Source organism: Crocodylus porosus, unplaced genomic scaffold (assembly GCF_001723895.1).
Source record: "Crocodylus porosus isolate Cpor-Errol unplaced genomic scaffold, CroPor_comp1, whole genome shotgun sequence".
Taxonomy (NCBI): domain Eukaryota; kingdom Metazoa; phylum Chordata; order Crocodylia; family Crocodylidae; genus Crocodylus; species Crocodylus porosus.
This window is the reverse complement of record NW_017728943.1, coordinates 60,951,256-60,978,853: the sequence shown is the minus strand read 5'-3', so window position 1 is coordinate 60,978,853 and position 27,598 is coordinate 60,951,256. Positions and strand designations below refer to the sequence as shown.

The 27,598-nt window shown below is 43.0% G+C and overlaps 1 protein-coding gene across 1 annotated transcript in view; it reads left to right on the top strand.

The window, feature by feature from the left end:
• KCNH1 (potassium voltage-gated channel subfamily H member 1) overlaps nt 1–27,598 on the top strand; it is a 162,375-nt gene that overhangs the window by 13,836 nt on the left and 120,941 nt on the right. The window contains exons 4-5 of the mRNA XM_019548572.1: nt 6,318–6,446; nt 23,042–23,160. Of these exons, the coding sequence (XP_019404117.1) occupies nt 6,318–6,446; nt 23,042–23,160 (248 nt within the window). The remainder of the gene's footprint in view (nt 1–6,317; nt 6,447–23,041; nt 23,161–27,598) is intronic.

Here is a 27,598-nt window from a genome sequence, read left to right as displayed (position 1 = left end):
TTAGTGGTTAAAATGATATTGCTATATCCTTGGGTAGAAGTGCCAGGTAGGAATAAAATGCATATTTATACATCAGTAAATCCTCACGCTGTCTTTCAGTTTACAGGAGAGGAAACTAAGGCAAGAAGGATCTGTGTTGTAGATGTTAGGAGAGAGAGAATTTGGGACTCCTGGCTCATCTTTGCGCTACAGTAGCTGCCTAAGGTTCCATTCAAGAGCAGACCCCCCTGTGCCGAACTCTGTATATACCCATAGTAAGAGAAGGTCCTGCTCTAAGCATATTGCAATCAAAATAGACAAGGCAGAAATTCTGTAGAAGACAAATTTAGGAAGATTAAAAGTCTTATCCAGAAAAGAATTCAGTACAGCTGCAGCTTGCATATACCTTTCAGTGTGTCCCTCCACAACCCAGATCACAGACTCCTTTTCCAGGGCAGAGCTGAGAACAGAACTTTAGATCTCTTAAGATCATGGTTAGCTCTTTGACTCTGAGACTTTCCTTCCTCTCTTGGGTCTTGGCTTAGGCCTCTAGAATTCACCCCTTTCTTAGTCTTGGATTTGCTATTCAGTTGTTATACCACAATGTAGGATGATCCCAAGGGCTATTTGTCATTATGCGTTACAATTTTCCATGTTTCTTACTAACTGTTCATAATGCTTCCTTATAAACTTAAATGAAATTCCTTTTCCTTTTGAAAAATTAGTCCTATTGCATTAGGCAAACACTGGATTCTTTCACTGTTGACTTCAATTTAACAGAAGTCATGGCTCAGGAGTGTTTACTTCTGTTTGTGCACTGGTATCTTCACTGATTTTTTTGTAAGGAAGAATGTTTTCCAACACTAAAGCAGAACATAAATGAAAGTAGTCGGATTGTTGGAAACACTTTAAGCTGTCCATGAACAGCTGTACAGCACTGCCTTCTGGGAAACCTTCCACACTTTATGAGCTCTTACACACCTCAGCATGTCTAAATTGAGGATTACATGTTGAAAATAGCTTTTGTCATTAAACTAGGCATTTTTGAGCCTTCTGTCAGTAGTGACTGTCTGGCCAAGAGAGGACATCAGCTTTGATGCTGAGGGCATACTGGCTGCTTGTAAGAGGTTGAAATCCTAGTTTCCAGGCAGATTTATTACCAGTTTACTTTTAGAGCTTTCCTGTTTAATATTTAAATAAACTGTTTAATGTTTAAAAAGTAAAATTCTTTTGATAATTAAACTGCTGCACAGAGAAGAACTCGGAACAGCCGTAGCTTGCCAAACCTTTTAGTGTATTCCCACAGCCTGGATTCCAGACCAGCTGTGAATTACCTCTGAGCAGCAAGAGCATTGTGGGTAATCGCTTGCAAATGTGCATGATAGACATCCCATTATGTAGCATTCCTATATCCAAGACCCGTTTATCTCTAGAGACATTTAAATAAAGACTAGGCAAAGCCTATGAAATACCTGGTGAGGACCAAATCTGCACTAGCCCAGGGGAAGGATTGGATGATCTAATAGGATTTTTGATTTGTATTATATAAGCTCTTCCTATTCTACACACAGCTCTAAATACAGTTCATGGGTATACAACCGTGAATGCGAGCTTTACTTTTTCCTGTGAGTGCGGTGTTCTGGCCTACTGGACCTACAGAAGCTATTGAAAGAGTAGCTGTCACCAGAAGAACCGTCTCTGGTTTCTGGCTAACTAGAAACTCTGGTGTTTCATGCGGATGACCTAGCCACGTATCCTCCTTGGCTCTAGATGAAATGTTTAGCAAGTAGTTCCAGTGGTTTGCATGCAGCACCTTGCTTCGTGAGGAGAACGGGCTGCTTCTTGGCTTTTTGTATGCTGAGCTTGTGCTTAGTCTACAGTCTGTATTTGTTCCCTGTTCATGTCTGATTAAGGTTTTGACATGGATCTACCAAGCCTATAATAAAAGCATGCTGTCTCAAGTAATTTATTTTTTGAGACCAGGCACTGCATCTACTTTCCCCTGGTATGCTTCAGCTAATAGCCCAGATGGCAAAGAGATGATGGTGATTTTCTCAGAATAACCTTCCCTGGGCTAGAACAGCTTCCTCAAGATGACCAGAAGGAGTTCCTTCCTCTTCCCATGTTCCTATTATCCTGAAGTATCTTGTTTTAGCATAGGACCTAGGAAGAAGAAATTACAGCAGGAATTAAAACCAAGTGGGGTCTCTCTAGCCACTTGTTTTCAGTTGTCTTTATGCATCGTCAAGATAGTTAGGGATAGATGCTTTAGGAATGAGGGGTAGAGTTGTGCAATTGAGCATAAAGCCTGTAAAGGTTAAATTTTAATAAAAGTCTAGCACCAAGGCAATTCCCTGCTGTGCTGCAGGTTTATATTTGGGGTGCTTTTGTGTGAAAGAACACACTAGTTAAAAAGCCAGGGGATGGTGGCTATGGGTAGCTACTCTAATTGCATGGAGAAGTAGGAGGAAAAGCTGGACCAGGATTTAAGGGTGTTGATGTGGGGTGGGGCATGGCCAAGGCTGGACATGTGTGCTTTAAGTCAGCATGCAGACATCTCATACTTCAGAGCAGAAAGAAGAAAGCTGCATGCTCAGCTGAGTGTCTGACTAGCATAGGGCCATGGTAATCCTTAAAGTGGCTAAAAGAGGATCAAAGGAAAGAAAGAAGAATGTACAGAGAATAATAATTTCATCCAGAGAATAATAATTTCACCCAAGGAATTTGGTTTCTCTGCAGCTAAGTCTTCTAAGTTAGTTACTAACTTAATATTTTTGCTGGGCCAGTTATTCTGCAGAGTTATTTCTTGTTATTGTTTGAGTTCTTTTTCCTTTTGTTGACGGCTTTCTCAAGTATATTAAGCTCCCTTCTCAAAATAGAACTCAGCATTTCCATGCTCCAGCCTCTTCCACAATGGGCTATCAGGGATTCTGTACTCATCTATTGCATTACCCTGCTTTGTGCTCTGAATCTCCATCTTTCCGTTTACTCTGCTGTTCGTAGAGATTGCTGCACATATGGTAGGGAAGCTCATCTGGGGTTTGTGACAGGATAATGCAGGCACTTTCAATGAGATATATTAAAAATTAAGTTTCCTTTATGAAATCTGTCCAAAGACCTCTGAGCTGCTCTCATCTCCTGTGGCCTCAGAAGACTGCTCCTTGCCGAGATTGAGGGCAAGGTGGACGGTGTGCTGAAACCCTTCATACATTAGCACAGAAGGGAAAAATCCCCCCCTTCGCTTATTTCAGCAAACCATTTGTGAGCTACCTGAGGTTTCTTGCTGTTTCTTTGGCAGCACTGAGTATCAAGAGTAATTTGTTGTGGCATTTCCAAAATGGCAGTAGTGTTGCCAGCTTTGGCCATTTTCAAGGGGCCTAGGCCAAGCTGCAGAAGTGTGGCTAATGGAGAAGGCCCCAAAGCCCATTTCAGAGTGACAATAGAATGAATCTCTGCAGATGTGACGACAAGCTAGGCCAGAAAAGTAAAGAGCCATGTCCAGGTAAACCAGTAATGAGATCCAAACAAACAAAGCACAAGGCCTGAAAGGAGACCTTATTAAGGAAGACCTTAAATATTCCCAATATAATGGATCATAACTTTATCTTAAAATGTTAGTAGTAGCGATTGATGTAACCAAATATATTAGATGTTGTTTTGCTATAGTAGATACAGTTTTATAGTTTTGTTAAGATTCTTAGAAAAGCTGTAAAAACAATGCAGCCTTGTCAGTGAAGACCATAAAGTAAGATGAAGAAAAAACAGGACACTGGCAAGCAGCATTCCATAATGGTGAAGGAAGGTGATAGGAGACCCTCCCTTCTTTCCCAAGGATCAGTATTGTCAACCCAAGAAATTTTTTTTACTGACAATCTGAGAACTTTTCACTGACAAACGTTTTTACTGACCATGTGCTTTTTACTAGCAGTAATATAAATGTTCTTGAATTGGCAACCCTGTGTGGCCGCATCAATGGTTTTACATCCTGCTGGCCCTACCAAATGGGTCCCCTATTCACTTCCTACCCTAACACCTCTGACTGCACCTTGTACCATGCTGCCCCCTCAGTCTTACCCCTGCTGGCCCTGCTCCCCTCCATTCCAACACGGACCTCGGAAGAAACCAACCTATAACTCAGTAGTGTCATAGGATGGGAAGAAGCAGCAGATGGCTGTGTGGTCTCACAGGGTGCTGTGCTCCTGCTCACACAGCAGGTGGCTCTGCTCTGTTGTGTCTGTGCTTCATTCAAGTTCCAGCTGTCCAGCTTCTTTCTGAGAGAGAGCTTCCCAAAGCAGATGGAGCCTGATTGTTTTTATAGAGGGCTTATATTTATTTACAGACTTTACTAACGGACTTTTTTTATCCTTTTTTTAAACTTGCTGTCCATAAATTTGTAGACAGTTGGCAACCTACGAAGGACAAATCCCAACTAATTGACACCTTCCAGGTCCACAAGAGATCTGGTTCAGCCCAGTCCCAAAAGTTTCAGTGAAACAAAAGAAATTTTAATGCAACCTATCAGGAAAAATTTATTAGAATATTAGAATAAGCCATCTATAAATATAGGGTATAGGATGGAAGGAAATTGGGAGAGCTCAGAAAATTCAAGAAGATCTGCTGCAGTCTGAGTGCCATTGTACCCTTCCCACCACCTCAAAACTCTCTAGGCAGTCTGGGTAAGAATCTCTGTTGTATTGTCATGGGTAGCTGAATAGGCTTTGGGAGAAATGTTTGTTTTTGTGTTTTGGAGTGTACGCAATAAAAGGTCAGGCTGTAGATGTGTCTCACTCTTTTATCAGTAGTGAACCCTGCAAGTTTACTGTAATCCAGGTAACACTTGCCTGTGGCACTAGCAAGAGATGCTCCTTGCTTCCAGTGACCTATGCAGGGCTGTGATTCTCCCTATCCCCCTTTTATACAATAGTCAGTGTTATTTTAAAAAATATACATCTTCAATGGGGGCTTTTAATACCTGCCTGAGAGGAACAGGCCATTTCACACCTCTGAAAGAATTCCAAGCTTTCTGCAGACACATGCACTGGTTACTGGCTTGCCTCTCTGTATCTTAGTATATACCCAGAGCAAGCAGAGACTGATTCTTTTTGAATGAAAGCTGGAACTTTGAAAAATGAGATGGTGGGTTTAGACAGCTACAGGTATGACATACGGAAACATATTACCTGTTTCTGAGCCCTCCAGTCTACTGAAGTCCCCCATTCACCAAGTTTTGGCAGTTGTGTCTTCTGTGAAAGGAGTCTAATGATTACCTGAGGTCCTAGTTTTCTCTGATTTAAAGAAAATTAACCCCCAAATCTGCATTTTTCCATGATTAAAATGAAACACCATTATATAGATATATCTATATATTAGTGGTGTTTCATTTAAATCATGGAAAAATATGGATTTGGGGTTCCTTTTTTTTTTAAACTGAAAATTGGGGATTTTTTAAATCGGAGAAAACCAGGATCTCTGATGATCACCATCCTGTTTCAAGTGGAGAAGGGTACGATCATTGTGACTGACAGCTTCTTGGCAGCCTCAGCAGAAACACTAACGATTAAAAGGGCATGGAGATTGAATTACTTTCTCTTTCCTTGAAGTGATCCGTTTAATCAGAGCTTAGTTAATTTGACAGAGAAACTTGTTTGGTTGCTGTCTACGGGAAACAGATCTTTAATTTTCAGATCTTTTAATTTTGCAAGTTCGTTATTGCCTCAGCCCTTTATGTAATTATACAGGTAAAGTGGTCTGAAAGTGTAACCTACTGTCACTCACAGTCCCCAGACCCAATTTGATCACTCTTTCATAGGCGTAACTTCACTGTTCTCCATGGCCCTTGGGGAGAGCAGTTCTGTGCTCAGGTGCTGTCTGTCTGCCAACCTGGTTCTAAAGCTTTGCTGCTTCATAACAGGTGTCAGGGGACCTAACTGAACCTTCCCTTCTCTCCCCTTCCCACCCCCAATATTGGGAAGTGTGGTAGTGCAATATAACCACCGTTGTCCATTTCCTGGGCTCTGCCAGGAGGAAGGTGTGACTGTTTTTGGTGCACTGACCTTTTGCAGTCAATTTGGATATGTAGGTCTCAAAGCATTTTTATAAAGGTAGGTAAAATGATCTTTAACCATTTTGCGGATGAGTCACTGATGGAGTGAGAGACACCCACAAGATTATACAGCTGATCAGTAAAGGAGCTGAGAATCTAATTCTTTTGAGAGCCACTTCATTTTTCCTACAGGATGTTTGCAGTTATGATGGCTTTTCCTGAAGTCTGAATATCTAAAAGTGCATTTAATGTTCTGTCTTCCATTGACCAACTTTTTGATATGTTTTTCCCCCAGGGACACCTGTCTGGTTCTTTGTGAAAATTGCTCCTATACGAAACGAGCAGGATAAAGTGGTTTTATTTCTTTGCACTTTCAATGACATAACAGCTTTCAAGCAGCCCATTGAGGACGATTCATGCAAAGGTTGGTTTTTCTCACAGTACAGTTGCATATTTATGCCATTTTTGCTTGTTTCTGCTGAAGCAGCTGATGTCCTATAACTCCAAAGGCCTAAGAATTAGCCATTAAAACAGCATGCCATAGAAGGCTTTGTCTGTACTAGTACAGCCCATGTTGTATGACTGTAAATTTTACCTAAGCTGGAATGGTATTGGCCAGTGCCTGGAAGGATGGCCTCCATGGAAAAATCCAGGCATGGCAGAAAGTAGGCTCTTATCAACCAGTAGGCAGCACTCTTTCTTTTTAAGTCAGTATTGCCCAATGGCCCAGTATCAAACTGGGCACGGGGCTGTTACAAGTGTCAGCCTGTGGGTGAGACCTAAACCTGAGGTGCTGACCACTTGTAGGTAGCAAAAAGTGCTGAGTTCCTCCTATGAAGCCTTCAGCCATTGTAGCTCCTTCGGAGGCTGAAGCTGCTTAGCTTCTCTGAGTTGGACCAGGAACCCACAATGCTTTTTGCAACAGCTGTTGCTACCCCTCCTGTTAGAATCTTGCCCAGGTATGGGTTATTTAATTCTACCTGCCTAAATATAGGTCTAATTACAATAGGTCTGATATTCTTGAGGCATTATCTTTACTGACATCCATGAAAAGGCTTCTAACGACTTCAGTAAGAATCAGATCGGGCCTTATCTGTCCAAAATTGCTATGTATGGCTACTGCATACTGCTTCAGTCCAGTGGTGAATCCACTCAGGAAGTGATAACACTTCAGCTGAGGGTGAATTGTAAAATATATTCAGGCCCTGATCTTGCAAACTCATGCATATGAGTGGAGCTCTGTGTCAAGGTGGAGAATAGTTTATGAAAAGCCTTGGATCCTCTGGGGTGAAAGGTACACAAGTACAAAAATATTCTGCCAAGCTACCTGTAATAAATATTTTTGATGATTGATTTTTCCATTACTTTAATAAAACTAGAGAATGTATCTTGTAATTGGAAAGATCTGGTCAATAGAAAATGGTTTTCTACCCTGCCTGTAGTGGTATTCCTTATATTCTGACAAGGACTGACAGCAGAAATAAATCTGTATTATGTACTAAAGTTTGCCCTCATTTATTTGCTGGGAATGATGGTTCTTGATTTAGTTAATCAGTCACTGAAGTGGGGTTTTCTTTTAGGAGTGATAACCCATAGTTCTTGTCTGTGCTGCTGCTGAGATTAACTTTCTCTTGCAGATTCTTTCAACGTGGTAGTGAACTATTACTCTGTAAAAGAGACTCATTCTCTCTCCTGAAGATAAGGGAATATTCAATTTTTGTAAGAGGGGAAGGGAAGGAAAAGTAAAGTCTAATCAGCATTTGAAAGCACTTCCCACTTTTCAGTTTGTAGAATATAATGTTTCTACAGGAATGATAGCTGTCAGCAGTTTCGTGTCCAAAGTAATGTGGAAAAATTAAGCCCATTAATCCTTATAACAGATAGGCAGAGGAAGATAAATACCAAAGTTTAAAAATCTGTGTGATTTAAAGCTAGACACCTAAATAGGAGTGATCGGATTTTTCAAAGGAGTTAAGCATAACTTCCAACAAACTGGCTAAAGTGACTTATCCAAGACTGCAAAGGGTGGAAATGGACATCTGCTTTTTCATTTGTGCTGTCTTAAAAAGCACAAACGTGGAGCAAACCGATGTCCTTACTTTTTGTTGTGGCACATGATCCGAAAATCAGCAGTGCAACAAAAGGTAGTAGTAGACTCTGTCACCTTATTGCGACAGGTGTCTATTACCTTGCAGCGCTGGGAGGGGGATATCCTAGCTTTCTTAGCTGCTTCAGATCCACACTGAATTGGGGAGCACCTCAGTATTTCCTGCTGCTCCAAACCCGTGGGTTTGGGGCACTAGGAAATGCTTGGCTGTTTTCTCACCCAGTCAACCCCCTAAAGTTGGCTGAGTGTGGAAGCACTTTTCCCTGCTGCCCTAGACCCGTGGTGTAGGCCTGGGGCAGTTGGGAAAGAAGGGTTATCACATTGCCCCTTGTCCCATACCCTCAAGGGTTCACTGGGCGACTTACGTTTTGCCCAGTGAAGTGAACCAGCTGTGCCATGATCCATTGCAGCACAGCTGACTTGCTTCTTTTGTTAATGTCTGTTTCTAGCCAAATGCTCTGCAAACATCAAGAAAATTTAACAAGCATAAGTAACTCTTCATTATTGGGTCTTAATGAACCTTTGTAGTTGTGTGAAAGACCCAAGGAGGTCCTGCTCTAGCAGGTGGGGGTTCTCCTAGTTCTCAAAGCTGTTCATGCATTTTACCCCATTACAGTTACTGCTAAATAAGTCAGATACAGATGCAGGCAGCGTTCCCTCTAAGCTGTGTGGTGTGTACAGCTGCACTGGCGCATCTGGCAGCGCTTCATGGGCCTCACAGCACGCCACACAGCTTAGAGGGAATGCTGGATACAGGGTTGGAGTCATGCTGTTGTTAGCTGTGGCGCTGTTCTAGCTTGATCGATTGATTTGATTGATTTATTGTAGAAGGGGGGCAGTAGGAGTTGCATTGATGTCAGGGGGAGGAGATGCTGGGTGAACCAGGTGACCTGGAAACCAATGGCTCACTGATCCATAGTATGCCCACTCTATCCTGCTGTGCAAGTGGGATGTGTCAGTGTAGAAGTATAATTTCAGGAGAGATTTGGCAGTGGAGTGAGATGCACCAGTAAAACAGGGCAGCAGAATGTTGAATATTTTACATGCCTGGGAAAGTTGAAGACCTTGATGTCTGTTACTGCTAGTCCCACCAGGTTTTCTGTTCCCTCTCCAAACCAGACACGCACTGGTTCCTGGTAGAAATTCCAGGTAATGTTTTCCAGCAGGCCTCTTCTTCTTCAAGAAGTACTGAGGATGGCCACTAGGAGGCTTTCCAAATAGGTCAGTTTGGGCATCTATCCCAGTAGCATGGAGAAGGGGTTGCAAGCAGACACAGCACCATTTGAAGAAACCTGTTTTCTGCCCTCAGTGTTGTTTATGCAGTTTTCCTAGTGAATCTTCAGTACGCACACAGAAACAGTGAAAATGAGGGCTCACTTCCTCCCTACCTGCTTCCTTGAGCCACAGTCAGTTTCCCTCTTGCTTGTTCCCTGCCTGTCCCCAGGATTATAGGCGACTCGTGCCGCCTTAGGGGAGGCACGTGTCCCCCCCAACCCCGGCAACCAGTTCTGCCGACTGTGTGGGTGGGTGCCCCAATGGCCAATCCTGCCAATGGGAGCGCGGGAATCCCCCCACAGCTGATCTTGCTGCCTGGGGGGAACCCTGCAGCTGATAGCTGCAGCTGCTTCCGGAAGTGGCTACAGCTATCAGCCGGTGCTTGTGGGGGGGCACCGGCACTCCCGCCTGCCCCTCCCTGCCCATCACCTAAGTGGCAAGCGCAGCTGGTAGGGGGTGCGCTGGTGCTCTCAAGGGGTGCATGTGCACCCCCTAAGCATCGCCACTGCCCAGAATGCTGTCTCTCTTGGCTATTTAGTAGCCTAGGCGGGGTGGCGGGGAACCCTGAGAGCCCAGTCTGGCCCAACCTGGCCTAATGGTTAGGTTGTTGCCTTGTAATGTAGGAGGTTAGAGGTCAAATATCCACAGAAGAAAGCAAACCTAAAACTTAGGTTTCTACTGTCTTCGTCAGTGCTGTTAGTCCTAGACAAAAGTGTGTACAGTGTCAAACAGTTTCTAATTGTGATTTTTGAGTAACAACAATTTCTGGGGTTATACCACACTTCAGTGTGTCCATGATAAAACCCGAGTTACAGTGGAATGTAAATGGAGTTTGCTATCTCTGGTGCATTGCTGTATTGCTTCTGAGCACATTCAGTAGAGACAAAATTAGTTAGTTGCATAGGCCAGAGCTGCAGCTCCATAATGTATTTAGTTATGTACCTGCTATTCAGGCTGTTTTATACAAAGTAATGTAGTGACTTGTCTCACTTTACATCTCAGCAGAAAAACAGAATTCTGTCCTTACTGTAGAACAGGGGTGAGTAATTATTTTGGCTGGAGGGCCACTTAATGAGTTTTGGTGAACTGTTGAGGGCTGCAAGGGTACCCCCGTCCCTTGACAAGTGCTCTGCCCCTGGTTGCCATCTTGGTACCAGAAGTTTCGCTCCCTAACCCCTGACCTGTCACAGGAAGTCCCTGCCCTTGCCCTGAAAGTACTCCTTTTGGGAAGGGGGATTGCCATCTTGGAACTGGGAAAAAAACTCCAAATTATATACTAAAAATCTAACACCTACAACGTGGAGCCACCCCAGTCTCACTGCCTGCCCAGGGGTGGCAAGATATGCCAACTTAGGACAATGCCTAGGTCAGGTGGAACTGAGGGACCTGCCGCAGGCCAGATCCAGCCCGTGGGCCATATTTCGTCCACTCCTGCAGAGGGCAAAGAGTTCTGTCCTTCTCAACGTTTTTTCAAAGAGAAAATTACTTTTTTGACCAAAACAAAATTCACAAAAATGTTTAACTTATAATATGTGACCAAAGGGGAAAAACCCTAGAAAACTGAAACCAAATACTTTTACTAAAAATGATGTTCAAGTTTCTGGGTATTTTTTTCCAGTTTATCACTAACATTTTTTTCAGTTTTATTATCTTTTTCAAATTTTTGATGGGGGAAAATAGCATTTTATAAACTTGTTTGTTATAACTTTGTATGCAAACAGATATTTCAAAATGTTCAGTCAAAAGCCTGCTGGCTTTTTTGCATATGAAAATAAAATATTTACATATGCAGATGTAGCTGCATATATGTTGGGGTGTGGCCATAGGTTGGGGATCTTTGTAAATCAGGCTTTGCAGTTCTGCTTAAAGGAGAATGTTACTTCATGCAAAAAGAACAGCTCTCCTTTCATCTCCATCTATTGAGCGTGCTTGGCTATGGATTAAGTTATCTGCCATCAGTTGTTAATTTCAAGCTTGTTTATAAACTGCCAGAATCATTGTGGTTTACTAAGGGATGCTTGTCTAGCACTAATGACAGGAGATTGATATGTACACAGAAATGAATAGGCACCTTTTATCTAATGATGAATCAGACAAACATGGATGGAAATGGCACAGTCCATTCATTTAATCTTTTAAAGTAATAATCACAGGTATTAGAAAGGATAAGATTTAACAGCTTTCTAAAGCCAGGTAATAGGTATGCCTTTCACTGTAGGCTCTTTTGTGATTTGCTTCATGAAATTTGTTCACTTTTAATAGCAGTATAATTCATGACTACTATGTAAATTAAATACATTTGCATTTAAATATAGCACACATTTTAAAGAGCGTCTTGATAAAAAGTGTGTCAGTGGAGTGAATAGTATAAAAACATTTTAAAAAAATCCTTTTTTCCCTTACCCACATAAATTTGCCCCTTAAAAAAATGTTGGGTACAAATCAGTCTTTCTGTATTTCCTGTCAGTTAAATCAAGTTACATAGTAACTAAATTTAGCCCATAAATATTTAATGTGGCCCTCCTGACTGACACTTTAGAACATCTAATGCTTGAAAATAATAGTATGTTCACTTTAAATTTAGAACTTGCCAAGAAACAGATATTTGAAAATAGTCTCTAAATTTGCATGTGCAATTCTAGGGATGCCGTACCTCAGGACTGTCTGACTTCTGAGTAGCCATGGGTCCCCCCTGGTGGGTAGGGCCCCCTGGGTCATGCTGCTTCCAAGGGTGGGGTAGGAACTGGAAACTAGAGGAGGGATGGGAAGCTCTGAAATCCTAGCAACAGCAGCAGCGAGAGCAGGAACAGGCAAAGTCAGGCCAGATCGGGCCCATGGCGGACTTCATTTCCCAGCAGCCCCTGCCAGCATCACTACCGCTGGTTTCCATGGAGATCCTAACAGTGGTGGCCTGTGACAGTGCAGGGCCAGGGGTTCCATGGAGACTGGCCCCAGCAGCACTGGCAGGGTGTGCAGCTGGGCAGGGAGTTGCTCTGGGGCTGGGATCTTGCAGCAGTGATAGCATGGTCTGGAGCCAGGGAAGAGCTGCGATCCGCTGCCCACATGCCTCAGGCAGGGGCATGCAGGCAGTGGATCGCAGCTCTGCCATCGCTCTGGACCATGGTATTACCACTCAAGATCCTAGCCCAGCTTGGGATCAGCTCCCCACGCAGTCACGTGCCTCATCAGCGCTGCTGGGGTGGTCTCCACAGAAACCCTGGCCCCATGCTGTCATGGTGCTGGCACTGTTAGGGTCCCCATGAAAACTGGCTGTAGCGATGTGGGCAGGGGCTGCTGGGAAATGTAATCCAGCTGCTGGCCAAATCCGCCATTTTGCTTACCCCTGAGCTAGAGCGATGGTGGGAGCAGCAGCTGGGTGTGCAGCCACAATTTGCAGGTTCACCTCTTGTGAGCACAAGTTGGATAGCCCTGCTGTAACTTAATTTATGCAACTAAGAGATGTATGTACACATTGAGTAGTTAGACCTTCGATAGGTCTGCTGAGTATATATTAGTGTATATAAAAGATGCTCCAGTTTAGAGGATAGATTGAGGTCACTTTTGCTAATGTAGTCTTTCTGTAGCTATATTGATTTATACCAGTTCAGTAGCTCTCTCAAATCCTGCATTTTTCTTTTCATTATATTTTTCATAACAAAAGGTGATTTTCAGTTCAATAGCAGTGAACCCTATGCGAGAATGACTCTTAGCCATTTAGCTCCTTTAATCTGCTATGTTTCTAGCAGCCATCAGGTAGCATTTTCATCACAGAAGCAACTTTATTTCACTTAGTGTTTTTGTGATCTTTGGGATCAGAAGCAGAGCTATGAAGAAACAAATATTTAAGTTGCCTGTTTTATTTAAATCAAGAAAACTTCAAACCCAACTTTTTTTTTTACTGTGTGTTCTGTGGTTTTTTGATGTATTTTTCTGTTTTTTAAAAACTGATTGCACAAATGTAACTAAGTTTGAAGTTGATTTCTGTTGGGCTTTATTTTTAATTTGTAAATGAAAACTTTAACCTTACTTAAAGGACAGCGTCCAAAGCTAGATGTTCAGGTAAAGTTGTGTGGATTTCGCATCAGATCCTATCACAATTGTGCCTTCTGCTATGCCTCACATAGAGGACAGGAGGCATAATTGTGGGTTACAGCATCAGACACAATAACATTTCTTGCTAGTGCAGGGGAAGCCTGAGATTTTGAGCCCAGGAGGTGAAGCCAGGAGACTTCAAAATATGTGTAATAACTTTGTGGCTTATTCTTATCATGCTTTTAATTGCATGTGTAGCCAGGTGCTCCCCTGTGGTCGGGAGTCCCATCAAGTAATGGGGCTCTCATCTGTAGGTGTGCACCACCTGCTGATGCAGCTGCAAGGTCCACATTTGAGAAGGCTCACAACTGGAGCAGTGTTCCCTGGCTGCGAGTCTTGTCAGCTGCAGGGCTCACACCTGAAAGAGCTTGCTACTTGCTCTGGGATTGGCAGAGGGTGGTACACCTCTGTGATTGGGAACCCTGTCAGCTGATGGGTCTCCCAGGCACAGGGGAGCACCTGGCCACATGTTCAGTTGATAGCATGATAAGAATGAACCACAAAGTATTATTATTTTTTGGGAATAACTTTATGGCTTAATCCTTGTTTTATCATGATGTTAACTGATTGAATGTGTGGCAGGATCACAACATAAGATGTGATTAACTGGTTAGTCATGCCATAAGTGTAATGTGTAGATGGGGCCTAAGATTCTTGTTATGCTTTGTAGGTCTAAATGGAAAATCAAGAATGTTACACTTGCCTAGAAGTTTAGAGGGGAAGAGGAATGAATACAACACTTAATGATCAAAATGGAGTGGGTGAAGTCAAGAATTGATATTGAAGAAAGGAGAGTGGGAGGAGGTGAGAACTGTTCAGAAGCTTGGTTTGAGAGAGTTTATACATTGCTGAATGGAGGTGAGGTATCCAGCAACAGAGCACAACGTAAAGCTGACTAGGTTACCATATTTTTTAGTCTTCATAGTTTTGGACTTGCTAGACTTTGGTTTTTCATTCTGACTGTGATTGTGAAAGTTGCTGATCAACACTAACGTGGCAATGAATGCTTAGTCATTCCTTTAGTACTTAGTTTATGATTTTTTGTGAGTGGTCATGATTAGGTTTGAAGGAAGTACTAGGAAACAACACAATGAACTAAAAAAATGAAAATATTTTTTTAAAAGGAAAATGTAAAGATTGACATGGATTGTTGAGTAGCAACTTACAAAGGACTCGAGCTCCTCTCCAAGTGCAGAATAGTTGTTTCTTCAAACTCTTCAAAATTAAATGGCTTTTGGATGACATTTTCACTTTTAAAGTAGAAGAAGAAAACGTTGAGTTTGAAGATCCTGCAGCTAGACCTTTTTAATGCTCTTAGGTCCTAAGGAACTTATCCTGGGACAAGCTATGCCTGTGTGTAACCTTTTTGGCAGACACTGGATGGCAGAAGCAAGGCTGGCTGCAAATTTAGGGGTTTTACACCAACTTTTTCAAATTTTAGGTTGAGGTCCCACCCAGAAACATGGGAAAATAACATTTTAACTGGGTTATTGCTCTGATTGTTCTAATGTGAAGAACCTTCTTCACTTGGAAGCAAATGTTAAATTTAAAACCGGGCTTATTGCCAGGGGAAAAAAATCAGCAAACATATGACATTTAAAAAGAAAACTTAACTATTTAATCTTAATTAAAACCCAAACAAGTCACAGTCATAGTTGGAGCAAATCCACCCTGGGAGCTACCACTTAGGTCAGTCAGTTGAGAAGAGAGTCTTGCTCAAGGCTGCTCTTTGGGGGCTCTACCACCTATGCCAGTTAAAGTTGCAAGTGCTGGGTAAGGATGCCCACAGTGGAGTTGCTGCCATTCTGATGTTGGGGAGCACTGCTGCAATTTGCTGCTCTAGCTGCTGGGAGGTGCTGCTAGGAGGTAATGCTAGGACAGTGATCACCACACAGTTGATCTTGATTGACTGGTTGACCATGGAGCCTTTGATGGCTGGTCTTAGTCTGTCAGAGTCTCCACGATTGGGAGTGGCAGGGCGCATGTGGCTGGCTGAGCTATACCCTCTGCCACCTGGGCCAGGCTGGGTGAGTGGGGTCAGAGACTTGGCGGCTTGTCCAGGTGGCAGCGGGGTGGGGGCCAGGGGTGAGACAGGGGCAGTAGATCCTGGGGTGCCTTTTACTTACAAAAGGTGATCTTCACTATAAAAAGATTGGAGACCACTGTGCCAGGGGGAGCTGCTTTGGCCACCGCCCCCAGGTTTCACCATTGTGCAGCTCCTCCAGGGGTCTCCGCCACTGCTCCTTCGGTCGTCTTCAAGTTGCTGTGAAACTCTAGCCCTTTCAGACCCTGCCCTGGTCAGTGGTAGGTTCAGGGATTTTTTTCAGCTTTTTAATTGTAGTGAATCTCAGTTTCCCCTTAACCCACTATGAAGTCCTGTGTTTGGTACCACATTTATTTTAAGGAGTTGATTTGAAGCCATGTGGGGAGTGACCCCTGTTTGGAATCTCTCCATTCCTGTACTTTGCCTTAAAACTGAGGGTCACCCCACCACAGACCTCTGTGCAGGAGGTGAGGGATGACCTTCATATAACTTTGTATTAACAACATTTCTGTGCCCACAAACAGCACTGTTTTGGAAAGGAGGGCAGGTGGGTGCAAAATCTGATTCATCCATCCTTTACAGTTGTACACTTTAACCTCCAGCAGTATACCCCGAGTTCACAAACAGTGAAAACAAGCATGGGTAGTCCCTCAAAACTATATATACTAATGAGGGTATGTAGATATAGAATACCTAAAGTTACCTTATACAATGTAACTATAGTAAACATGAATAACATAAGCAGGGATATATATATATATATTTGTGCTGGAACAGAAAAGTCCTGGGTTGGTGTGTACACACATCACCCTAGTATTTGGGGTTTAGTGAGGTACTGAATGCACTGCCACTTTTCTGTCATTGATTCAATGAGGGACAACCATTTAGACACATTTTGCAATCTCCTGGGACAAACTGCTAGCACTTCTTATCTTTTTAGGTTTAGTCCTGGGACAAAAGATGTGGATGTCTGAACAATCACCCTTTGTTCTGGGAGAACATGGTTTCTCCCAGGACAGATGCAATGTCTGTTTGTAGTCTTATTCCTGTTGAAATACAGTCTCAACGATATTTTAAGTGTCTCAGGCATTTCATCACCTGTTTTATCTTAGCTCTTTTTGGAAGCAATCTCTGTTCACTTTCAGCAACCCCAAAATGGACAAAGAAAGTGAAACATGTTACTAATAAAAAGGTTTATAACCTGCCAAACACTTTACTTGCTGTATAGCACAAAGCCAAACAATCTAAAAAAAAGACTGAGATGCTTCGACCTGTGTCTACTCCTCCAGACAAATTTAAACTCATTGGACCAGTAACAGATGCTGCAAATGAAGAAATAGAAGGTGCAGGGGGAGGGGTGGGGAAGGAGGAGAAGTATGGAAATGAAAGGAAAGCTAAGAGAAATTGCATTGAGGCCAATACATGTTTGGTAAAATCAGAGAAGTGACCCAGCAGTGTCTACAAGCATCCATTCAGGTAAAAATCTCTTATTCTATATCTACTACTGATTCTATATCTGTAAAGCAAGCCATGGACTATTGTGTCCAAGTTACTGAAGTTGCCCTCCAAGATTATGGAGGAAAGAATCTCTTTGCCATTTGTTGAGTCAACAAAAATACGTTGTAAAAATGAGAAGACCTCTCAAGTGAATTGTCCTACATTTCTAACATATGGATGTTCAACACATTACCCAAACCATTTGGGAGAAGGAAATAACCACCAGCGAAGACCTGAAAGGTCTGAAGCACACACTTGATATCCAGAAAGTATTCTGCAGTTATTCTTTTGCTTCAGAGTTCGCTGGCTGGAAAAAGAAACATTTTTTGGTGCTACCTGGATTAGAGTACCATTAGTGCCTTCCTTGAGACCTGGGGCTCCACTGTGCTCATTGCATTTAATAAGAAACAGCCCCAGTCCCCAGGAGCTGATTATTATATATTGACAAACAACACACAGGATGCCAGTGGATAGAGCAGTACAGAAAAGTGAAATGACTTGCCTAATGTTGCACACCAGGTCAGCAGCAAAGCTAGGAAAAAAACTCAGATCTATGGACTCAGTCTGATTTTTCTTTTTTGTTTCTCTCAGACCTTACAACCCCCTAAGAATTCAAAGGCACTTGAGAACTTTCAAGAAGCAAGTGTTTTAATTTTTGCACCTAAATACAACAATTTATTGACATTTACACTGAGTATGTGGCATAATTAATTAAAAATAACAATGCATTTTGCACAGAGGGACACTTAGCTTATTTATCCACCAAATAAACTTATTTATCCACCAAAAGTGGTAAAATTTTATTTTGCCTCAGAGTTTGAGTTGTAGCAACCTACAGGAAACTTGGCAGAAAAAGTATAGATTGCGGGGTAGGAGAAGAGTTTGGAGGTCTGTGAAGGCAGTCTGTGTGGACAGGGTTGGAAAATATCAGCTCTGTAAATTTTTGTACTGACAACCATTGTGGCCTTAAGGATGTACTAGTTTATAATTACAGGTCCAGCAGATTATAGGGGTAGCAAACCATTTTATTCAAAGAAAGGATAGTAGTAAATTAGAAGAATGGAAAAGGGACAGGCAGTGGGATCCAGGATATCAACCAGTCCTATTACTTAATGCTGGTATTTAAAAATTGTGTGTAGGAGCCTGTGTGTGCATGGTTTTTGAGGCACAGTAGTACCACCATACTTCGAGAAATAAAGTATAGAGTACCACCGTACTTTGACTTGAGAAATGGCAGAGAGCTTTGGCTATAACTATTACCTTTTGCTATCTCCGTGAAACACACATCCTGCTCTATTTCAGTGAACACTTTGAAAAATCATGCTTTCCACATGCTCCCTAGAGACTTACTACATTTCGGTAACTAAATTCTCTCAATATTCCATCTGTACAAAGAAGGTTTCAGGCTGGGGATTCTGAACAGGCTTTGTCCTACATTTACTGGTTTTTGATCCTGTGGAGACACAAGCAGAGAGACTCCTCTGTTTTCAGTGATCTCCTTGTTGATAGCCAGACAGCTTGAAGGAAGAGAGCCTGATGCAACTGCAGAGTGGACAGGCTGCTGGGAAATAGGAGTGCAGTTTGAGACAAGGAGTCAGAAGGAGAGGCTGGGACTTGGAGTGAGCAGGAGGGGCTGGGACTGGCAGGTTGGAGTGAGAGAGACTAGGGTTGGCTGTTGGTGGAGTCGGGGATTGTAGTCATGTGAAGGTAAATGAGTCAAATGAGATTTGGGGCTGCCTGAGCAAGAGCCTGGTGGGCAGGCTGGGATTAGGAGCCTGAGAATGGAGGAAGACGGAGTGTTGGACAGGAGAAATGGACTGAAAATGGGGCAAGAAAAAAGGGGAGTAAAGATGAGGTGCTGTGGGCCTGGGAAACAGACAGGGAGAAGAGAGAGCCAAAAGGGATCTGGGTATATGGGAGCAGAGGGCTACTAGATCAAACTTTTCTTCAGTAGAATGGTGCTTCAGGATGTGTCTCTCTTTCTCTTCCTCTGTCAGAAAATGTCTATCATACCCACTGGCCATGTTTTACACATCTGACTCTAGTTGTGCTCTGTATAAAGGATGATATCCACTACTGCTACCAGCTACTCTATTTGCTCATATGGCAGGGATCTGTACTATAGGCCTGAAGAATTTAAATACTGTTGCTGAACCATGTAGAGGTATCCATCTGATTCCATACAATGGAATTCTATGAGTGTTTTTGCTTTTTTAAAACACAGGGAATTACACAAAATTCTACATTAAATGTCCATTGTGAAGGTGGTGAAGTCAAGTACTCAGAAATAAGGGAACTAAGATTTGCCCCTGCAAATTCGATTTGTTCCCTTTTGAGTATATTTTATGATGTAGCCTTTAGTCTCATGTTCACATTCTGTTTTTCCACAGGATGTCAGCTTCATCCCATGTATGAGACAGTTAGTTATTCTTAGTTTTTGTCCTTCCTAACTTCTGAGAATTTAACCTTTCAGGTTTAATGTTTTTAACACATGTTTGTGTACTCCTTCAGCACCATGGCCAGCACTTGCAATTAATCCTTCTCTGGAATACACACTATTCATACCTCCTTGTGTACTGTAATCTCTTGCTTTTTTAATACCTTTACGTTGGAAAAAAAAGTTTCTTCCAACTGCTGTGGGTTTATGGCAATGTAAATTCATTGATCCTGATTCTTCAGTCCCTAATATTAGTGGCAATGAGTAACTACTAATGTCAGCTGCCAGCTAAGTTCCTACTAAGGGAACCTTTTCTGGCCAGATCCTCAGTTGGCTTAAATTACCACATCTCCATTAGCTTCAAAAGATCTATCTTGATGCAGACCAGCTGTGGACCTAGCCCTTATGGGAGACTTCCATTGTGCCATCCTCTCATAACATCTAATGGGCTATTCAGTAGACGTGTGCGAAACAGGCCGTATTCAATTTGGATTCTGCCCAAATCAGGGACAATGATTCAATTCGTTGATTCAGATCACTGTCCCCAATTTGATTTGGGTGAATCCAAATCTAAAGATTCAATGCTGATTCAGAAAATCAGCAATTCAGCCGCAGACGGCTTTTAAATATTTTTTTTTTACATACCTCTGAGGTGCCAGGTGTGGCTCATGAATGCTTGGGCAAATGGAGAGTCTCACAGAAGCATGGTGGGCTCCCCAGTGTGCTTGGAAGCAGACCCAGAAGTGGATCCAGCTTGGTGATCAGCTGTGGGGGGACCTTGGGTGTCCCCCCAGTTCTAGAAGACGCCAGTTGCCAAGCCAGGGGTGCGAGGGAGGGCCCCCATGCTCTCTCTGGTGGACCCAGAAGTGGCAGAAAGGGATCTTGGAGTGATTGTTGACTCCAGGATGAACATAAGCCACTAAAGCGAGAAAGTGGTTAGTCAGTAAGGCTAACCACACTTTGTCGTGCATCTACAGATGCATCACAGGGAGGTCCAGGGAGGTGGTCCTTCCCCTCTGTGTGGTGTTGGTCAGGCCGCATTTGGAGTACTGTGTCTGGTTCTCGGCGCTGCACTTCAAGAGGGATGTGGCTAGTATTGAGAGGGTCCAGAAGAGGGCCACTCGCTTGATCGGGGGCAGCAGGGCAGGCCCTACAAAGAGAGGCTGAAGGGCCTGAACCTATTCAGCCTTCACAAGAGAAGGCTGAGAGGGGACCTGGAAGCCATTTACAAACTCACCTTGGGGGGGGACCAGTGGGAATTGGGTGAGGCTCTGTTCTCCCGGGCACCACAGGGGGTTACTAGGCATTACAGCCACAAATTGTTAGAAAGAAGGTTCAGGCTGGACATCAGGAGACATTACTTTACAGTTAGGGCTGCCAGACTCTGGAATGGACTCCCAAGGGAGGTGGTGCTCTCTCCTACCCTGGGGCTCTTCAAGAGGAGGCTGCACAGATATTTGGCTGGGGTGTTATGATCCCAGCACTCTTTCCTGTCCAGGGCACGGGGTCAGACTTGATGATCTGTTTAGGTCCCTTCTGACCCTAAGCACTATGAAACTATGGACCGGAAGTGCTGCTGGCCCACTTCAGCTTCTGCTGCTGAGTACGCTGAGGAGCTTCCTGCACTCCTGTGGGATGCTTCATCTGCCCCAGCATCTCAACATTCACGAGCCACCTGGTACCTTGAGGTATGTAGTAAAAACATTTAAAGCCGTGTCTATGTCCAAATTGCAGTATCTTTCTAAATCTCTCTGAATCAGTTCGGAGGGTTCCAATGTGATTCAGAGAGATTAAAGGGTCTCTTGATTTGATTTGGATTCAGAGATTTGGCTGCCAAATCTCTGCCAAATTAAATCCGTGACCGAAGCTTTGCACAGCCCTACGATTCAGAGTTGTGCTTTCAAAAGCAATGAGAACAGGTTTTAAGATTGGGCCCATTAGTTTTAATGGGATTTCATCAGGCCACAGAGGGAAGAATGTTTTCTTATAAATGTATCAATTTTTTCTCATCTGGAAAAACAGAACAACTGCCCCCCCCCCCCAATTATTTCTGGAGCCAGATCCCAGCTGGCACAAGCTAACATGGTTCCCTTGGACTTGTGAGAGTTGTGTTGATTGATCAACTTTGTAGCAGTGATTTGTTTCTCTAAAGAGCACTCCTCCTCCATGGGGACAAATGTTGTTCTCCAAACAAAGGTTAGGTTTGGCCTCTTGGATGGAAATGCAGAATTTGTGTACTGCTGAATGCTGTGGGAAGTGGTCAGTTGATTTTGAGCAAGTGCTCCTTTAAAAAATGCTACTTTCAAAACCTTAGTGGTTTTGCAGGAAGTATTCTCTGCCTCAACAAGTGTTTTTTTGATCCTGCCCTTTAACTGGTTCACTTCTTTGCATGTTCCTGGAAGCAATGCCATATTGGCTTTTAGATGTTGGGCTTGGCAGGTTCTACTGAATAGCAAATCCTTGGAATGTACTCTATTTAGAATTTCACGTTCCAGCAAACGCTTTCACAATGGGACAGGGACTGACAAAATATCTAAAGCAGTGGGCAGCATTTTAACCGTTTGAATCCCAATGGTTCTAATAGGATACTTGCAGGTTAACCTCCTTTGCTGTTCTGCTGGTAATGCTTGCTCCTAACAGTATAATTTTATTTTCATAATGGAGTCTGAATGCCATGAAAGCTTTTCCCAGAGCAGGGCCCTGTTAAGTCTGAGCTAGGCAGCCTTGGTTGGAGTGGGAAATGAAGGGTGCTTAGCAACCTTTTAGAAGGAGCTGAGTGTGTTGCTGGATTGGGACCTAATGCACTGATATTTTACTTTTAGAAAGTCAGAAAAATCCAAATGCATGTTCTGGCTGTGATATTATGATTGAAAAGTGAGGATCATAAGGGTCACTGCTATAACTAGTTCTGTCAGCATTAGATTAGAGGGCCTTATTTGAGAGGTTTATGAATCAGCACTAAAATGTGCTTTCGGCTAAAATTCAGCAAATGTTTTTTAGGCTTAAAGTGGCTGAATGTTTTCCAAGACTTGGAAAAAGAAATCCATTTTCTTTTTCCTCCCTTTCATTTGTAAAGGATATAGAATTAGTAATGCTGTTGCTTTCACCTGCTTTTTATTTGTTATGCCATGTGCATTTTTAGCCTACATTCACACAAATCCCCAAACCTCTGAGGCTGAATTCACTCCTGTTGTAAGCAGGTGCAGCTTTTGATGTGCCTGATTCCAATCTGTATAAGTCAGAAGTATCTTCTTATTGGAATGAGATCTGATGCAGATAACTGACTTAAATGAGAGGTTATTCCAGGGCAGAATATTTTCCCCAGAAATTACCCAATGCCCATAATGCTTTCCTTTCACAGGCACTGAATACCCTTCCTCTCTGCCCCCTGTTTACTACACTGACACCTGTTTCATGACTGACTTTATCTCACATATGGTTAAATGATGTCATATTTGGGTCACTGCTGGATTTGGGCTGTCAGGTTGTTTTGAGCTAGGAGAGTCTTCATGCAATGTGAATGAAGGCTGTTTCTTGTAACTGCTGTGTAATCTCTATTTTCTCAAGGCTGGGGAAAATTTGCTCGCTTGACACGAGCCCTCACAAGTAGCCGGGGCGTCCTGCAGCAGCTTGCTCCGAGTGTGCAGAAGGGAGAGAACGTTCACAAGCATTCTCGACTTGCTGAGGTAATGTCCTGTTTCCCTGAGGGAGGGTATGGGGCATGCCAGTGGTGTGTGGGTGCTAAGTTAGTGAGCTTTTGTGTGGAATTGCAGCTTATTTTCAGAAGGCCATGTACACATCCTTACAACTGCTGTCCTCTAATGCAATTTGTAAATGAATAAGCCACTAATGCATTATAAACAAAGAGCTTCCTTAGTTACCAAGGAGTAGTTGGAAGCAATCCTCATTTCACTTAGATTTGTTAAGGTATTGGGGGCTTTCCTTTATGGAGATAATACAGTAGCTCTAGTTTAAAGCTGTTTGGCACAGGTCAGAGAGCAGGGTGGCAGAAATCCAGCAGAAAAAAGGTTAGGATAACCCACCAGAGAAAAGGTGGTTATAAATTGCCCATCAAGAATGATGGGGGATGGGGGTGGGCATGGACAGAGTGCCACCACCCACCACCCTGTGCTGCACCCAGGAGCAGCAGGGGGGGAGAGGGAAGCTTCCACATAGCGGCTGCTGCTGCCACCCACTGCCCTGCACTGCCGCCACTCTGTGTCTGGCCTCATGCCACCCCCTTGCTGCTTCGCTTCTGGCCCCATGACACACCTCCCCTCCCCTGCCACTCTGCATCTGGCCCTGTGCCACCCCCCTCCCCACTACTCCACAGTTGGCCCCATGCCTCCCTCCATGGGATGGCAGAGCACCGCCCTGACAGTAGGGATGGAGGGGAATACCGTTGGCCTCGTCCCTCCCGCCCCAGCACTGTCCCACTCATCCCTGCCATTCCCTCCATCCCCCTCTGCCAACACTCCATGCCACCACCACCTCCAAGGAGCAGGGCCAGCTGGGGTGGGGCTCCCCCCCTGCTCCACCCCACTCCGTCCCTGCTGTCTGTCGGTGTGGAGCACTCTGGTTGTTTCAGTAAGCACTGTCGCTGCCAAAACAACCAATCAGAGCGCTCCAAGAGCATTACAGACAGACAGATGGACTAATATATATAATATTTGCTTGTTACTGTGTAGTGGCCATCATTTTATCTGTGCACAGCCTCTGCCCTTTGCCACAGGGGTCAAATCTTGGTGGAAGGAAAGGGATTTCAAGAACAACTGTGCTATGCTACACATCCTTTTTTCCCCTGTCCTTCCTCCCCCTTCAGATGCTGTAACAATAAATTCTGTCCATAAAACCCTGTGTGAACCATAGTGTGATATTGGGTTCTGCACTCTGATGCTTATCAGATAAGTCATATAATAGTAAAAATACTACCTAATATCTTTTTGGGTGAGTAGGTTTTTTTCCTCCAAAGCTTTCAATGTTTGCTAGGATTTCAAATGGCTTTTATGAGCATTATTCAGGTAGAAGAGGTAAGGGTGGTACAGTGAATGAGCTGGAGGAAAAAAAACCATTGGCAGAGAGCTGAAAGAGTGCAGATGGTTCAGAGAATATGCAGGAGAAAATTTAATCTGAGTCTTTGTGGTCTTCAGAAGTCAGTTGTCTTCTGTTGTTGCACTCAATCAATTCTATATCCACAAAGGGCCTGGTCATACAGGACATTTAGCACATGTTAAAGTTAGAATATGTTCTGAGCAGTCACATGGTAATGCTTACTGTGATCTTAAAACATATACAGCTTGTGCAGTGTGAGCTGTGCATGCTTTGTTTCAATTACTGGATCCTTGTGGTGCCTCGCACTAGTCTCCAGTTGGCTCCCGTATGGTCCCCAGGCTGAGACTGGCAATCAGCTGATTGTTGGCCTCAGTCCAGGGACCACATGGGAGCCAGCTGGACACTGGGGTACAGTCCCAGGGCTGGGACTGACAATCAGCTGATTTCCCTCCCCTCCCCCCTTCTTTTTGTGCTAATTTAGGAATACATGTCACTTTTGTTTGGGATAGCATGTGACATTGTTTTATATTTTTTCTCATCCAGCTTTAAATTCTCAGGTGTTCACCATGCTCACTTGTTTGAATGTCTATTTTTAAATATTCAATGATTATCAACAATAATCATTAGCACTCAGATGGTGCTTTTTGTCTGTGCATCTCAGAACATTGTAAAAAGTGCAGTGGGTGCTTTTATCTGCAGTTTGTAGTCTGAGGACTGAATTACAGAGTGGTGATGTGAATTGCCCAGAGTTGCCCAATAGCCAGTGTTGGAACTGGGAAGAGAACTTGGGTCTCTTCAATCCCTGGCCGTTGTCTTATTCATTAGACTGTACTGATTCTTTAGCAAACGCATGGCTAAAGGGTTTTTAGCTTGTGATTTGTTCTTTGGCCCTGTTCATCACTGACTGAAATTTGACGTGGCCTAAATTATAGCTTTCTGTTCTTATTGAAAGTCAGTTTCATTTGAAAGAATATGGTTGAAATTCTGCAGAATTAAATTCCTTAATCTCATTAAATTCTGCAATAATGTTATGACAAAAAAGAATGAGAAATCTTGGAGTATTTCAAAAGCTAGTGCTCATGCTGAGTACATCTCATTTATTATTAAAAAAACAAACAAACAAAAAGCCCCCCTTCTGCCATTGCTCTGTCTCAGATCTCTGAAGTAGTCCATGTTCTTATTGGTATGTACTAAAGCTTCAAAACAGATACAACTCCTTTAATGCAACTATGTGGCTGGGAGTTGTACAACTTTTAAGAACTTGACCTAACCTTCACTGAAGTCCTTTACATATTGCTTTTTTTTAAATCAGGGGTTCAGTTTTACAAGCTGACTAAAAAGCTCGATATGAATTACTGCTTGTGTGAACAGAACCAGCTGATGACCGCAGCCAGCAAAAAACTGCAAGCAGTTAAGGCAAGCAATAAAGACTGTCTAGTGTAAAGCAATAGATAATAAATAGGTAGATTATAAAACAAGGATTGGAAAGAGAAATCACAGCAGAATAGAAAAGGGAGGTGTGGGGTGGTCTTTGATAAGTTCTATTCACATCTATATGTATTTAAGACCACATTTTGCAAAACCATTTGTTTTTGCCACCTTAAGAAGGGAACTGCTAAATTTATTAAGGTTTGTATTCTTGTGATAGTATCAGCCACTAGAGGGAGAGAGAGTCCTTGATATCCTTCAGTGGCCTCATGAGCTTTGTCTACACTAGAACTTTCTTAATCCATTGCCAACAATGGGCACTACTGGTCTGGTGTTGACAAATAGTTTAGAGAGAAACTTCTTGACATGGTATTGAAAATGATTTAGCCCAATATGCCCCAGCACAGGGTGGAGCCGACCTTTTTGGCAGGCATGCCACAAATTAGCCCTGTACCCTCCATGAGTGCCGCTCTGATCCACTTCCTCTGTTTGACCTGCTTTGCTTTCTATTCCCTACTCTGTGTTTCCTGCTTGATTGCTGCCTCTGCTTTCTGCTTCCTGCTCTATCTGCTGCTGTGCAGCCTGCCCCTCCCTGATTTGTCATGTGCCACATGCAGAGGCTGCCCACATTACTTGAGACACTTGTGCTTTGCAGGTTGGCCAACCCTGTCCTAGCACTTCAATCACTGTCAGTACCAAGGAGGCTGCAGTAATGGTAACAGTGGCTATAAAACACTGTAGTGTATATAAGGTTCTTTGGGTAAATCTGATATCTTTTATTAGACCAGCTCAAATAGTTGGAAAAATCCTTCTCTACAAGCTTTGGGTATAAATATCCTGTGCTCTAGAGCACAGACCAACTGCAGATGCTTCCTCAGTCTAAGGGTATTTATACCCGAAAGCTTGCAAAGAAGAATTTTTCCAAAGATTTGAGTTAGTTTAATAAAAGATATCAGATTTACCTAAAGAACCTTGTCTGCCTATGTCCTTACACCAACACTGCTACAACCTATACCCCTGTAGTATATATAAGACATTGTTGTAAATTAATCTGCCATTGATTAATGGTCTCCATGGCTGAATTTAGTACCTCTGATAATCTGCCTCAAAATGTACCATGATCTTGGAAAAATAGGTGAGCTCTTGACTAGTGCTTGCATAAATACCACGCATTAGAATGAAATGCATTCATATACAAATAGGAGAATGCAGAACAGGAAGCTTGGTCATTTTGTATTTGAAAGAGAAGTATCGCTCAGCAATGAAAGAATTAATTTCTGGTTAAGGAGGATCATAGCATGAAGACAGACCTGACTTTTTGGATCACACTGAAAGAGTTGAAGGCTTAAACTGGTACTATCTGTACTGTACCATTATGGTTGGTACTGCTGAAATTGTCTTCATCTTCTGATAGCTTTGGTATCCTTGATTTTGGGCCACTTCTTTCTCTTCCCGTAGCCCCTACATCTGCCTTCTTCCTTATGCTTCTCCAGTGAGCTTCAAGACCAAACACTTCTTTCACTTCCTTCTCTTTAAATATTTGCTTTGTAATCTGTGTCCTAACCAAAGGTCAGTTTGGGGTCTTTGTTTAGCAAGGGTTGGTTATGAATTGCTCCTCTGGAGTCAAGTAATAGGAATTTTTGT